A 14865-nucleotide genomic window follows, 5' to 3' on the forward strand; every position below is an offset into this window, starting at 1 on the left:
AGGGCTTTTGTATAAAAATTCTGTTTTTTTTATTTTAAAGTTTTGTTAATATTGCTGTAACCAACTCCTACACAGGTCATCAGGACCTTGTCTCCTCCTTTCCTTTCGTCTTCTAAAGGCTTCTGGACCTCGATCTTGAACATTATCTGGAAGAAATCTCTAATGTGTCTGAGGAACTCGATCCTGGAGAGACAGCGAAAGGGATGGATGGAGGGAAGAGAGAGAGAGAGGAGAGTTTATAAGAACTAGAATGTCATTCCTTCATCATTTTAGACATTTGTTTGAAAATTTCTCAGAAATTAACACATTTCTTATCTTGTTGTGGCCACCAATGTGTTTTACGAGAGCGACCTCGACGATCTGTTCACAGTCAACAGATGTGCCAAATTTTAAGAAATTCCCTCGAGGCGTTCCTGAGATATCGTGTTCATGAGAATAGGACAGGGAACCTGAAAATGGGATGCCTCCGGCAATGGCTACTGCCACATGGATACATGAGTGGAAATTTAACTTCCGATTTCATTTTTTAATGCATCACTGCTTTCAGCAAGAACTAATGTTACACTTTATTATCCCAAGGGATAATAATGTGGAAAAAATAAAACAGAAATTGCAGAACCTAGTGCTATCAATCCTATCTCTCTAATGCACATTACATTCAATACTTAGAGTTAGGATGTCAAATATAGGGAGACAGACATTTTACATAAACTAAGACAGATACAAATTTTAAATTTATACCTGAATATCAAATAAAAATACATCAGAAATCAGTGAGGTCGTAGTTAGTGTCATCTGATGTTATAGTTACCTGAGGAAGGAGGAGAATGTATTGTGATGGCACTGCCAATCTTCAGTTATCATAGTACTGTACTTGAGAGGGACACAGCACCGGTACCATGATAACTGAAAATGGACAGTTCATAGTTCAATCCTCATTTGTGCTGAAGATGACGTCTGAAATCAGCTTTGTGTTCATTTCTTAAACATTTGAAATATTTTTTTTACATAATTCCCCGGTGATTTTTCATAAAAACATACCATTAACCGTAAAATTGCCTTTCATCACACATTCACCAAGTACAGGGCAAAAAAAAGGAAATAAAGCTATATATTTTCTTAAAAATATTTATGGTGCATTTGCAACAGCTGTTTAAAAAACAAAACGAAAACAATTTTCCGTGAAAATCATAGAAAATTCTTTAAATAAAAATTAATCTGACAAGGTTTATCTATAGCCAATTGATGTGTATTTATCACATCTGTTGTTCATTTGCCCAGTACTTTGTGCCTTACAGTGGGACAAAAACTTTGGATTACCGTCACTTGCCAAGAGAGGACCAGTAGAAGAATAACTACATGTACGGTTGTGCATTTGTTTATTAACTCATGAACAAGCCGTGGGTCTGTTTGTAAAGGAACAATGACTTACGTGTACGGGGAGAGGGGTCCGAGCAGAACCTTCGACACGTCCTGCTGGCCAAGGGTCATCAAGAGCAGTGCCAGGCTCTGATTGGGTGAATCCACGCAGCCACCCTAAATAAAACAGAGAAAGAGGAGGGGCGACGCATGTCAGCAACAAAAACAACAGAGAAAGACGTCACGGAGGTGGGGATGTTTAGGAAGAACTCTGCAACCCCTGACAGGAGGACTGTTTATCTTCCAACACAGATACAGTGGCTATCTTCATTTGAAAAACATAGCGGAAAACTGTGGATAAAAAATTTGGGTTATTCGTTATCTACGTTTCCGTAATAGTGCCGCATTTTCCTGCTCCCTCAGCTACTGGCCCTTTGCCTTATTTTCCCTTTTCCTGCGACATGAAATATTTAGAGGACAGAGGATTCACTCTGTTTCCAAGTGATCACATGCCATCGTGATTACTCAACAATTATGTGCTCTCAATCGGTATGAAGAGGCCTGCGCAAAACTGGACACACCCAGCAGCATTTTATAAACTGAAGGAACTTCAAAATGGGCGATAGCTATAGTAGGACATTTACAATTCTATGTCTGGTACTAACCTGATGTGCAAATGTGCGACAGCTGACCTGAGGGACACAGGATCACTTTATTGAAGGCCTACTGTGCATCCATTGTAATGAAGCATGTGGCCCTGGCATTCAATCTTACGTTATCGTGATAGCTTGTCAGCATGGATATGATTCAATTACATAATCAAATCACTAGGACCACGGCAAAAATATGTCGACATTAATTTGAACATTGATGAGGCAGAAAACCTGTTAAGTACTTTCCTTGTGCAAGTGGTGATTCATCAAAATCTGTAAGCTAAAAAAAAAAAAATCTAATTCAACTGTGCACTCAATTAGAAAACTACGACTTCATTGCAAATAACTTCAAACAATTAACTTAAATAAAAGATTTGGGAATACAATCATGATTGACTTGTGGAATTTTCCAAGTTTGATCAAGTCCATCTGAAATGTTATCACTTTTTACTCCAACGATTTCAGTGTTCACTGGATACATGAATGAGTTCACCATCGAACGTCTAATTCCAAGATATTTATCCAAACGAAACCTGCTCTGTTTGCCTCCAGTAAAAAATCAACAGTTCTTCTTGAGAGCCAGAAACTAGCATTTTATAAGTGAGGTTTTATTCAGCTTCGGTTAATTTGCTCAAACACTTGCGCAAGAGCACATACGGTTGGCTATGGTGAGAGTGTCGTTGGATCTTACCTTGCCGTGTTGCTGATCCGGGCTACACAAATTGAAAACGACACTAACTTTTTCCTGTGTCAAAACAAGTAATGCATTTCCACAACTTCTGGTACTTCAGGTACCTTTAGGCCCTGCCTTCCGAAAGGAAACCTCACAGTTACAATGTCCCAAGAGGCAAAGAGCCAACCAGGCACGAGGCCTTATGGAAAAAGTCCCTTGGATTCCTAAAGGAAATGGCAAACTTCTTTGCCAACCGTCAAAGAAACGGTGCGCAGACAAAGCCAAGTGAGTTCTATGATGCATTGAAATGGAGCTGAATAACCTGAATAACTAACAAATTTGAGAGCAGCTGTGCAAATAAAAAAACATGAGAAATCCGTTAGCTTGAACAGTGAACAATGTGGAACGTCAACAGCTTCTTTTCTGAGGAACGATTTCAGCCCAATTCGACACCTTTTTCTTACAACTGAAGAAAAACAACAACCACGAAAACAGATTTTTCTGAATTTGGTGAGAACAGCGGATAAGAATTTTGGGATAATTGTTTTTATAAAAACAATCAAGATATAATCAAAAAATGAGTTAACAGTTGATTTTGATTGGACATTTGCCTCTAATATTCAATGTCTTCACACCGATTGTGTAACCACTACCGTCGCCTACTTACTTACTTTCTCGCAAAAAATAGCAGACACCGACATGAAAATGTACCAATGACAAAACTCTCATTTTCAAAAATGAAATCTTTAAGATCTTACAGTAATAAACAACATTTTGAGAGAGCACCACTTACATCAGCTCCTGTCCAGTGTTGACATTGCTTCCAAAAACAAAATGTCCATCACGTAGTTTACTACAAGAAGTCTGTACTGATTAACCATAAAACAAACAGAAGCGCGCACAAAAAGACAGAACGCCCATGCCCTTTCCTGCAAAATCCGGCTAACTTCTTCTCTTTTCTTGTTTTTCTTTAATTAACAACCCGAACAGGAGAGTCCCTCGTCCATTTTACTCGGGTGTGATCCTTTCTCCTGGCAACTGTAGAAATCACCCTGACCACCCGCTACAGAAAATCTGAAGTTATTCAAACGCTGTAAAATTTCCCAACACGGTGAATCTACCCGTTCTTCCAGCAACTGTCGCTCAAATGGAAAAAAACAAGGAACAAAATGTTTTAAAATTGGCAGATTATTAATCCACCATCCTCGTTCAAGTCTGCTAACCAGAAACCTTCGCTCCCCGCTCTGTGGCTCGGACTTAAGAAGATGCATGCAACAATATTCCCCTTTCAGAGTTAATCAGCACTACCCTGACCAGCTAACTGGACTCACATGGCTCCGATGAGAAAGGGCTGAAAGGCAGAGCCATGCGGAGGCAAACTGAAGTCACAGAGTCACTGGGTCTAATTGTCTATAGTCTGATGAAGTGGGCGCTTTTCCCCCGTCTGACTGTGAGATTAACTGTGCCTGTACGTGTTTATAGTAACAACTAAGGTACTTTATAAAGCAGCTATTATTGTGAGCACACCTGGGGACACACTGCATGAGGAAGAAAGACGTTAATACAAATAATACGTAATTTATTGAGAATTTCTTTTGCCCTGTTGCCTAAAACATAACCGTAAATGTCTACGCAAATCTGTCCTTTATCAAGAGCATTGAACAAACACTTTCCACTATGGGTGGCCTCCTAAAGTTAATCACATCAGTTTTATGACTGCAATCACAGAGTAGACTGTGACTTCAAAGCAGACTCCTCGTAACAGCATATTACAAATTATGCAAATAATAAGCAAGAGAGTGGGTGCTCTTGTTTAGTTCTGTTGACTTGGATATTTTAAGAACGACGGTTACAGCCGGGGACAGGTACCAACCGAGGGGCCACCTACCAAAGTAGCACATTCACTACTGTGTGGTCATTTCTGGGAAGATGAATAGGAACATACCATCTTATCTTCAGTGTCTCCACAGAAAAAAAAATAATTTAAACTCTTTCCTTTCTGACTTAACGCCACAGAAATTCCCTGTGCAAACTTTTCCAACGCACCATCTGCCCACAAACAGTTTCTCGCTTGAATTCCAGACTGGGGTTGACGGTCGAAGAACGCTGGTAAACAAGGGCAGTGGAAGTCATTGTTGCATGCTGGGTTTATTGTGTGTCTGTGCATGTCAGGTATTCCCCAAGAATTTCAAATTGTGCAGTGACGGGGGAAACCAATTCTCCAGCTGCTGTGTGCAGGGTCTTCATATCACCTTCTGGGAATAATGGATAAGTTCCCTTACAGTAGCCAAACAAAAGACAAAGTTGTTTTTGGAGTATGTTACACTTCATCATGTAATAACACATTTTTTCAGAGAGGAAAATAAACTCTTCCCGGGGAAAATCAAAAGAAGGCCTTTCATTGTTCAATAAAAGTGATCGACCGACAGATTAGTCGGGATGAAATTGGACATTTTCAGATAACCAAAATTGGCTGGCGCTTGAGCTCACGAGGCCAATAAAAAATGAATTCTCTTCAGAGGCCAGATCTTCTTTAATTTCTCTTTTTAAAAATATTTTCTGGGTGCAAATGTAAATTGTGTTCAATGTTCAGTTAATTTCAGCAATTTTGTGCACAAGGAAAATAACAACATAATACTGCCATTATATATATATATAAATATATAAAAATTGGACTTCGAACATAAGGAACCGAAAGGAATCTGATCAACTTCAAAAACTGGCACAAGTTTGTGTGCGATTAACGTGTTATGTATTACAAATGTAGGGTCTTTGCTGTGCTCACCCGATGTATCTCCTCCAACAGCAGCTTGGCACAGTTCCTACCGAGGTCCTCTGGCAGTATGGGGTCTCCCTGCCCCTGTGGCGTGGACGACATCTCAGCACTGAAGAAGGAGCCACTCAGCGTCTCAGCCACCAATGTCAGGCCAAAACCTGGCGACCTGAAAGTTTACCCACATAAATTACTGAGAATCTTTCTATGAATTCTGTTAAAAGACATGCACATACATATGTACACCGAGATACTCACTTGCCCGAGTTGGCTCCTTTCATGTGGTCTGTGAAGATGTAGATGTCTGGGATGAACTGGTTGAGGACGGCCCTGGTAGACTCAACTATCCTGTTGGCCATCTGCGGAGAAACTCGCACCGAATATCTGGGTTTAGAAAGTCAAGGCACTTTAACAGCTCATATAACAGTGATGGTTTGTGGGTGCAGAAAAAACTGTAGTCTTGCTGTGTAGTGAAAGTAAATGGACATTCATCACCCTCACCAACATTCATTGATGCAACCAAACTGAAAACAAATGACTCACTAGAAACTCATATTACAAATATCTTGGAAAAACAAGATATTCTGCTTGGCTTTCCAAATTGATTACTAATTTCTGGTATTCATGATAAGATCAGATATCTGAGCTGAAAAAAGTAATTCAATTAATCAGTCAACAGAAACCTATTCCACCATTTTAATAATTAATGCCAATGTTGTTTTTGGCAAAAAACAAGTCATACTCAAGTGTCTCCCATGTGATGATCTGCTCCTTTTTACTTCACTATATTGTGAACAGATGAAAATTTGTCATGGTTGTAAGTCTGAGAAGGATACGCCACTCCTCTGATCCTCTTGATCTTTCCTGGATCAGTGAGTTGGACTGGCCTGATGGTCCTTCGGACAGGACATGTGAAAAGTACCTCTCCTCCCCCACCCGGTGCCATCCCCCTCTTCACCACCTGAGGGAGCAGCAGAGCGAGAGAGAATTATTTCCTTTAAAGAAGCTGCAAAACAATATATTTGGCTTTGCCAGAAAAATGCATTAGTTTATTTAATATTATAACACATCGTTCTTCTCAAAGACCACTAAAGACGTCTTCACCTTAAGATCGAAGCCCTCTCCATCAATACCAAACTTCTTCATCAGAGGAAGGGCTGTGGACTTCAACAGGTCGACCTGTAGGAGACAGACAAGTGTTTAACTCCTCTACACGAGCCAACAAGTCTGCAAAGGGTTGAAAATAGCAGCTACATCGCAAAAAGAATTCATACCCCCCCCCAAAAAACTGAAACCATTTCTCATCACATTAACAAGCAGGATGCTGCTCAGAGTATCCATGACAACACCCATCTCCAGTGTGTCCAGTTCATACTTCTAACTGCCTTCTTGTGCCTGGTTTGTTGACATTTTCCTCTTTGAAGCAAAGGGCAAGACGTGGGTGATGCAGTTTCTGAGACTGGCTTGATATCACAAGACGTTAAACATAAACTCAATGGCAAAGGATTTAGAGCTGGAAATTTTAATCTGAGGAAAAGAGTCTTTTTTCCACAAGGCTACTACAAGTAGTGGATGTTTTAACAGCTTTCCAAGTCAATATACCAACTTCTGAATTGATACAAGAACCTGATTTTGACCCTGACCTATTGTCTTTTTTTCTATAGACACCTGCTCGTCTCTGCAACACTGTTGATGTAATCTGACATACACTTGCACATAATGATGTGTGCACAAGAGGGGAGTGTCCCTGTGTTTACATGGTTTACATATTTTTGCAGAAGCATGCTTGAGCTCCACCCAAGTATGATCATGAGCAGGTGGAGTCAACATCAAATCAGGAGAACATGAAGAAAACAAAAGGATCGACGAGTGTGTGTCCTCACAGTCGGGTCCACTGGGTCGTTGGTGACCCCCTTCAGAGTGGCCTTCAGAGAGTTCTTCATAAACGGAGCCAGCATGAGCAGGGCTTCCAGATAGTAGCCAATGGAGCGCTGCGGGTTGCAGTCATGTTCCACTGAACCTCCGTTCAACAAGCCGGGCTGGTAGAATAACACAGTACCTGGACAAGGAAAGAAACATGATTAAAAGGGGAAACACTAAATAACTGTGGCTAAAATATCATTATTCACATTAAAGGCATTTGACCTGTTGCACAAGGCTCAAAACCTCAACCATCTACGGTGGACTATTAGGCCCACATAAAAAATTAAGTTGTATTCTTATTAATTAAGTCGTAATATTGCGTGAGAAAGTCATAACTTTACAAGGATAGTCATAATTTTAGGATATGTGTCATTTTAGAGTGCAAGAAAATGTGTCTATTCCAAAGAAAGAATCACAGGGACTAAGAAGAATGGGCTTTTTTGGTATTTTTCTGAAAATATTATGATTTTATTCCAGTGTAATTTCGACTTAATTCTTGTAATATAATAACTTTATTCTCAAAATCTTAGAATTTGTGCTTCCTCAATATGGCCCTGATACTCCCTTGTGACCACCTTGTATTAGATATGTATTATGTGAACTAATAAACATTCACCTGTTTGATTTATCTCTATCCTGGAGCCGTTGGTCACTTTGTCCAACAGTCTGATGAAACTGGCCTCGAAATCTGCAGGAGACAAAGGGAAAGAAAGAAGAAAATTCAAGACATGTTTTCTTAAAGCAAAGCAAAGTCCAACATGAATACAAATATCTGCCATAGTCACAATGCAACCTAATGCATTGGTTTGTAAATGTGTCATATCATACCAAATAATATGGAATCATCTGTATTTACGTTGGTGACTTCTGACAATCCTTACTCAAAAATGCTGAGTTAAGTTCCACAAATAATATAAAACCGTTCACCAACATTTCCAAAGAACACACCGCGAAACTAAGTGCAGTAAAGTGAGAGTGCACGTAGCTCACATTCACACCCAACATCCCATCGCTCCCCACACGCCCGACGCCCAGTGATTTCACCACACTCCCAACTGCGTAACAGCTAGCTGCGTTAGCCTCCGAGCTAACTGCGACGCCACACGCGGAGCGGAGCTGCGGACCCACTCACCGCGGAGCCCCGGGTTGTCGTCTCTGGACCGTATGTTCTTGATCTTCACGCGCTTGCCACTGAGCGTGGACAACACCAGCCGCTGCCGGAAGAAATTGCAGCCGTCGTAGTCGAGTCCGTGGCTCGCCATGTTGTTGTTGTTTCTGCTCGGCGTCAGTGGGAAATCCACGTGTGTTTGGTCCAGGAAGACGTTTTGGTAAGGGAGGGGAGGGTACGGCAGAGGAGGAGGGTCAAAAAGCTTTTTTTTTTTTTTTTTTTTTTTTTTTAAGGGTGCAATACTTCAGTTGGCCACTAGATAGCACCGAATCACCATTCATGATCCCAAAGTGGGCGTGTTTGAATAATGACGTTGGACCTTAAAGGCACAGAACCTGATTAAAATGTAAACAATGGCAAATAACCAATATTTATACAGATTATTAGGCCTAATTTCAAATTTATTCAGACAGGATCTCAAGTGGATGTTAAACAAGGCATGTTAAAACTGATACGTTAACGGCTGTCTCCCTTCAAAATTGTCACGGCATTAGATATTTGAAAAATGTTTTTCAAAACTATTGAAGTCATACACGGATCGGTGATGTGTGCCAACGCGATTTGATTCCCTTTCGAACTAGATAGCGTAGGCGGAGGGGGAAATGACGGAGCAGCTGCTTTCACCCCAGGTCGTCTGCAGGTCTGTCGGCTCGCAAGGGATTAATCACCGTAACCTCGCCAACAAGCTACCCCCCCCCCCCTCCCCGCCTGGAGGACAGACTACCAATTACATAACAGCATTATAAAATAAATACAGCTCCGCTAAACCGTTTAAAAAAAAAAAAGTGACCAGGCGAGGAAGTCTGTTTGCGCGCTGCTCATTTAAACTCGGTGTTGCGCGTCGTGAGGAGAACTGCAGCCTCGTCCTCACACTGCTCATCTTCCTCCTCCTCCTCTTCCTCCGTCTGTCCTCCGAGGGGCCCAGGCGGAGTCGAGGTCCAAAGAGCGTTTGCGATCTGCCGGAGAGGACGCGCCCACTGTGCGTTACGTCGCGCATTCCTTGTGGCGGGGGGGGGAGAGACGAAGTCAAACCCGCTCCGGTCCGCGGTCCCCGCTGCTGAGCATCCAGAAGTTGGCGTTCATATCGTCCGATGATGATTCTTCAACGGATATTTCGCGCTGTCATCATGGGGCCTCCGGGATCGGGCAAAGGAACCGTGTCCGCGCGCATCACCAAAAGTTACGAGCTGCAGCACCTCTCCAGCGGAGACATACTGAGGGGCAACATCAACGCGAAAACCGGTGAGACGGAGCAAGTACCGAGACAGCGTGATGTTGAATAAGATCTGCACAGGTCAGGGGGCTCATATCACCAAGGAGACAGACATTCTGTGCTTACACGTAACTAGGAAACTTCTATGCTCGAAACACAAGAAAGTTTACACAAATCAGGTACCACTATGCTATACTTTAAGTTATATTGTTGTGTGACATCATTACTTGTTTTCTGGGCGACGGTGATAAGAGCTCCCCTCCCACACTTCCATTTCTTATCTTTATCACAGGGGGAGTCAGAGGAGAAAAGAAAGCAGTGTTCTCCATAGCCAAGGTCACAGTGGTATAGCAGAGGTGCAGAGCGTGTTGCCTTTATGTTTGTACTGGGAACAGTTGACCCAGCATTGCACCGGTGTTTGCAGCCGAGGCCCACTGTACTTCTCAATATCACCTTGGGTGAAGATACAGGGAGAGAGGGGCGAAAGATAAGGAAGGCTGTGCACCTTTGTTCCTTGAAGAGGAGGAGCCACATAGGAAAGAAATGTGTTTTTTTTTACAGCTGAATGACAGAGTCACTGTAAGACTGGTTTGACTCGGTGCGGTCGTGCAGGGGGGGGAACTCAGGTTGTGGAGGCTCTAATCTTTTGGATTTTCCCTCCTCAAGGCATGTTGTGGTTTCATACTGTGCTCCATCCCTCGGAGCAGTTGGCAGTCAAAGCAGTTTTTCTTGCTGACTTTTTCCAAAACTGACATTGGAGCTGACACCAGTGACCTTCCTCTTTCTGAGACATGCCTCATATCATTAGTAAAGCGTGCAGCGCTACAGATACACTCTTATCACAATGTATTAAATAGTGTCATCCATTTCCATCCATTTCCACCCTGCGTTGTTTCAGTACGTGCCTTACTAAACTGGTAGCCACGCATTTACTTTCTCAGCACCTTGTTCAGGCTTCACCCTGCAGCCGTTATATTTAGTATGTTCTACACACCCAAGAAACGTAAAGTTATTTGTGTAAATGTCCGAGCAAGGCAGAATAAAACCAACAGTTCCTTTCTGTGTAAAATCCTAGTTAACTCCTTTACGTAACATGATATCTTAACCCAAGTTTTATAGTCAGTTTTGCCCTTTGCTCCGTCTCTCTGGTCCTTTCGGCCAGGCATGTCAGGAAATTCCTTTCTTCAGCTGGACTTGGACCAATTAAAGTGGAAGTAATAGGAGGAAGGAATCTCATGCCTTAAAATCCAGATAACCCAGATTATCCCCTTAAAAGTTCCATTTGGCAGTTTTGCAGCAAAAAAAATGTGACACAGTATACACAACACACACTCCATTAACTTGTGCAGCTCCACTATAGCTACGATAATGTCAATGACATTGAATGAAAAATATTCCAGACTTTTCTGAAAATAAAATCAGCTTTTGTAAAACAGGTTTCATGTGATTAAAATAACCTTTCTTAGTATAACCGGCATCCACTCTCCATCTTTGTTTGTTTGTGTGTGTGTTTCAGAGCTCGGCCTGTTGTTGAAGTCCTGTATTGATCAGGGTCAGCTGGTACCCGATGATGTCATGTCTCGTCTCATCCTGAGTGACCTGAGAGCCTTGGGCCGGAGCAGCTGGCTGCTCGACGGTAAGTTTCTATCACCAGTCAGTCACATTATGGTTTGGAACATTCTTCTGTTACTCATGATAAATGGGGTTGCACTGCACTGTTACACTAAGAATTTAGTAACTCTTTTAAGAGATCTGCTAGGTAGGGATGTTTTAAGTTGTCCGCTCTCAAGGGAATGTTGTCATTAATTTGTGCTTTCATTTTAATTCAAATCGTGGCACGGTTATTAACCACAACTTTGTTCCTCATCCCTTCTGCCTTGCTTTCCCCCATCTGTCTCTCTGTCTCCTAGGTTTCCCTCGTACAGTTTCCCAGGCAGAGGCGCTGGATGACGCCTACAGTGTGGACACAGTCATCAATCTAAATGTACCTTTCCAGACCATCAAACAAAGGCTGACCTCTCGCTGGACTCACCTTCCCAGCGGCAGAGTCTACAACATAGATTTCAATCCGCCTAAAGTCCCTGTAAATATGCCCACTCCTACCCAATACTCCTTCACCATTTCAGGTGTTGTCAGGAAAGACATTGCACATTGACGTATGTATTTTTTCAAGCATAAATGTCTGAAAGTATTTTGGATATAAACTTAAAGCCACTGAAATTGAACCCAACGAAATTACATAGAACTGATCTGCATCCTTTTTTGTGCATGTTGCATCTGTTTCCATGACAACAGACAGAACTCACTGTAGTTGACATCATCTCAGACTTTTTTATACCCTTTTTCTTAATGTTTTCAGCATTTCAACACTTATTTTTACATTGATTAAAAAATTGTTAGTTAAGAGGAAATTATATTATTTCAACCCCGAGCTCAGCCCGGTTCTAATACTCAAAGTTTGCACTGCTGTTCACGTATGTTTCATAACAACATCTCCTGCTGGAATATGAGCTGCGTGAGATTATCATTTGTAAAATATCTAGCTGCACTGCTGGGTTATGTTGAAACCTTTCAACGGAAACACAGCGATGACATTTCACACAAAATGTAAAATTATTGAGAAATCTTTCAACATTCTTCTGCTTTTTCAGCAGCATTCTCTCTTGCCCCACTTTGTACTTCTTGTGTTTACATTCCAGATTCTATCCTATGTCAAGGATTGAATCTGCTCTTTGTTGTGAAGCAAACACATTTATTTAGCGACCCTGTCTCTGCAGATTTACTCCCTCTTTTATCAGGGAAGCGGCTACTGTAGGATATTTCTGTTTCTCCTTGAGCAGTTACAAAAACACTGAACAAAACCATTCACTGCAAAATAGAACATGCATTTAAAAAAGTACAGTTGCAACATGTTGCGCATGTGTAGTTTTCGAGCAATCAAGTCACTAACCACATAATTTGTTCACGTGTTTTCTCCAGGGTCTGGATGACGTGACAGGGGAGCCTCTGGCACAGAGGGATGATGACACACCAGACACAGTTACACGCAGACTGAAGTCGTATGAAACCCAGACGGAGCCTGTTTTAGAATACTACAGGTAGGAAAGCACAGACAAATAAAAAAACATTTATATATATTTGCAACTATGACAACACAGAGAAATTAAAGCGTCACGATGTGGAGATGTTGACTGAAGTGCAGTCCACATAAACAATATTGATAAAAGGCTGCAGCAAAGCTGCTGGGCCCCAGTCCTCACTATACATTGCTCACAGTGGCTTGCATTACAAGAGGACAAACTAATGACTGCAAACTGTGCTTTTGTCCTTATTACAAAAAATATGACTAAAAATGTATTTATTAATGTAATCTTGGCAAAAACCACCCCGCAAAAAAGCACAAATACTAGACTTGCAAGGCTTTTGACCCAGTTTACAAGCACATGATTCATAACTTCTATTTCTGTACTAATTAGGCAGGAAAACATATTATTCAGTGTTTCTTAAACCACAGGGCTATGCCAAAAAATATACGGGTCCCACTTATTATTTAACCACAATGTTTGAAAGACTGTTCATCAGTTGTAGAAAGCACAGAAAAACTACAGAGAGGAGAGAAATTGAACAGATGGTCACTTAAAAGGATGAACAGTTATTTCACTTTGCTGTTTAGCGTGTTTTATTTACTGTGCAGTGAATTCTAAGGTAATACGAATAGATCTGAAGTATGTGCGATGAATAGATCTGTTGTTCAGAATGTTTTTCTAGTTATTATGTTGCAATATTGGCATGAAAGTTAAAATGTTTTTCGTTGCCTCTCCAGGAGCAAAGGGGTCCTCGAGACTTTCTCTGGGACAGAAACCAACAAGATCTGGCCCCACGTCGAGGCTTTCCTCCACAGAAAACTCTCCTCCCTCAACCAGAAAGTTGCATAGAAAGCCGGAGGAGAAAGGCCCAAGAAGTCTTAAAGTTTACCAGCAAACTATCCCCTTTCTGCGGAACAAGGGGAGAGTCGTGTGTGTGTGTGTGTGTGGTGATATATTCTGATGAGGGATCAAGCATAGAGTTCACGTCAGGTCGGAATGATGGGATGATGGGAAAACTCCACCTTTCAAGTGCTCGTTGCACGTCTGTTGCACTGTTTCCACAATGTTGCTGAAATTAGCAAACTCTCAGGATGTGTGCGTAAAAAAGAATCCTTCAAACATGAATTGGTAGAGTTCCCCCCTGATTGTATATTTCTCTTCTTTAATGTGCCTTCACAAATCGACGACACTCCGGCAAATCGGACAAATTTCAAGAGAGAGAGATACGACGAACAGTCACGTCCGACCCTTGAGTGAAGATGTGTTGACATTTCTCACTTTTAGGTTTCATTAATGCAACCAAGAGTTCTGTTCTTTCTTGATGGCAATTGATGATATTGTAGACATAACACAGGTGTTTTGTATCTGCCTCATTGGGACCGTTTCTTATGCAGTGAATATTTGCCCTAAAGGGAAAAAGTGCCATGTTCTTCTGTAGTCACTTTAACACTCCAGTGCCTTTTGCTGCTTTTGACAAATGAGCCCGTAAATGTAGTTTGTAAATGCTTTTGACCCAACTGACCAATGTATGAACTGACCACGCTTTTTAAATTCCTAATCAAACCTTTAATCGCCTCGTCTTAATAATTTTACCTCTTAAATATGCTAGTTCCCATTTTTAACCGGGTGCTCGGTCCAAATCTATATTGATATTTTATTTTGAATATGACTTGATGACTTAAAATAAAAATTCACAGCACAATATGCACTGGGCTGTCATCTTGTTTAAAGGTTATCACGGCATCCAAGGTTTATCCACAAATGTTGTCAACGTTGTTTAATGTTTCACCACATTAAAAGCATCTAAACACTTGAACAAAATGTTTTCCTCTTCATAGACAACTTAACAATAATGCCATGAGTATTTATTATAAAATCACAATAAACTCCTTATACTCGTTGCTGTTTTTAGTGTATTATTGCACACCTTGACTGACTGGCCACATGTTTTGGTACAGTAGCTAAAGCCCAACACTTGTTTTTCATAATTAAATAGTCAATAAGTGACCAAAAACAT

General features: G+C 41.3%; 2 protein-coding genes across 3 annotated transcripts; one reads left to right on the forward strand and one right to left on the reverse strand.

Annotated features, from left to right (window-relative positions):
* Nucleotides 1–5: 5 nt before the first annotated feature.
* rcl1 (RNA terminal phosphate cyclase-like 1) lies at nucleotides 6–9194 on the reverse strand. Of its 2 annotated transcripts, none has more exons than XM_035609184.2 (9): nucleotides 8514–9194; nucleotides 7998–8069; nucleotides 7342–7517; nucleotides 6563–6637; nucleotides 6295–6419; nucleotides 5717–5842; nucleotides 5471–5627; nucleotides 1433–1536; nucleotides 6–183 (listed from the first exon to the last, which is right to left on the reverse strand). In XM_035609184.2, the coding sequence occupies exons 1-9, from the start codon at nucleotides 8641–8643 to the stop codon at nucleotides 30–32; spliced, it is 1119 nt and encodes a 372-aa protein (XP_035465077.2). In that variant the 5' UTR covers nucleotides 8644–9194; the 3' UTR covers nucleotides 6–29. The 2 variants fall into 2 exon arrangements, with proteins under 2 accessions (XP_035465077.2, XP_035465078.1); XM_035609185.2 differs by lacking the exon at nucleotides 8514–9194 and adding an exon at nucleotides 8372–8390.
* A 165-nt stretch (nucleotides 9195–9359) lies between these two features.
* Nucleotides 9360–14748, forward strand: ak3 (adenylate kinase 3). Its single transcript, XM_035609191.2, has 5 exons — nucleotides 9360–9791; nucleotides 11279–11398; nucleotides 11673–11845; nucleotides 12742–12860; nucleotides 13586–14748. Exons 1-5 carry the CDS (start codon nucleotides 9641–9643, stop codon nucleotides 13695–13697), a joined length of 675 nt encoding a protein of 224 aa, XP_035465084.1. The 5' UTR covers nucleotides 9360–9640; the 3' UTR covers nucleotides 13698–14748.
* The last annotated feature ends 117 nt before the right edge of the window (nucleotides 14749–14865 follow it).

Source organism: Scophthalmus maximus, chromosome 20, assembly GCF_022379125.1.
Source record: "Scophthalmus maximus strain ysfricsl-2021 chromosome 20, ASM2237912v1, whole genome shotgun sequence".
NCBI classification, from domain to species: domain Eukaryota; kingdom Metazoa; phylum Chordata; class Actinopteri; order Pleuronectiformes; family Scophthalmidae; genus Scophthalmus; species Scophthalmus maximus.

Coding starts and splice junctions, on each gene's coding strand:
- ak3 (XM_035609191.2), top strand. CDS start 9,641: ATGATGATTCTTCAACGGATATTTCGCGCTGTCATCATGGGGCCTCCG. Junction 9,792..11,278: donor CAACATCAACGCGAAAACCG/GTGAGACGGAGC, acceptor TGTGTGTTTCAG/AGCTCGGCCTGTTGTTGAAG. Junction 11,399..11,672: donor GAGCAGCTGGCTGCTCGACG/GTAAGTTTCTAT, acceptor TCTGTCTCCTAG/GTTTCCCTCGTACAGTTTCC.
- rcl1 (XM_035609184.2), bottom strand. CDS start 8,643: ATGGCGAGCCACGGACTCGACTACGACGGCTGCAATTTCTTCCGGCAG. Junction 8,070..8,513: donor CGACAACCCGGGGCTCCGCG/GTGAGTGGGTCC, acceptor TGTCTCCTGCAG/ATTTCGAGGCCAGTTTCATC. Junction 7,518..7,997: donor GATAGAGATAAATCAAACAG/GTGAATGTTTAT, acceptor TTCCTTGTCCAG/GTACTGTGTTATTCTACCAG.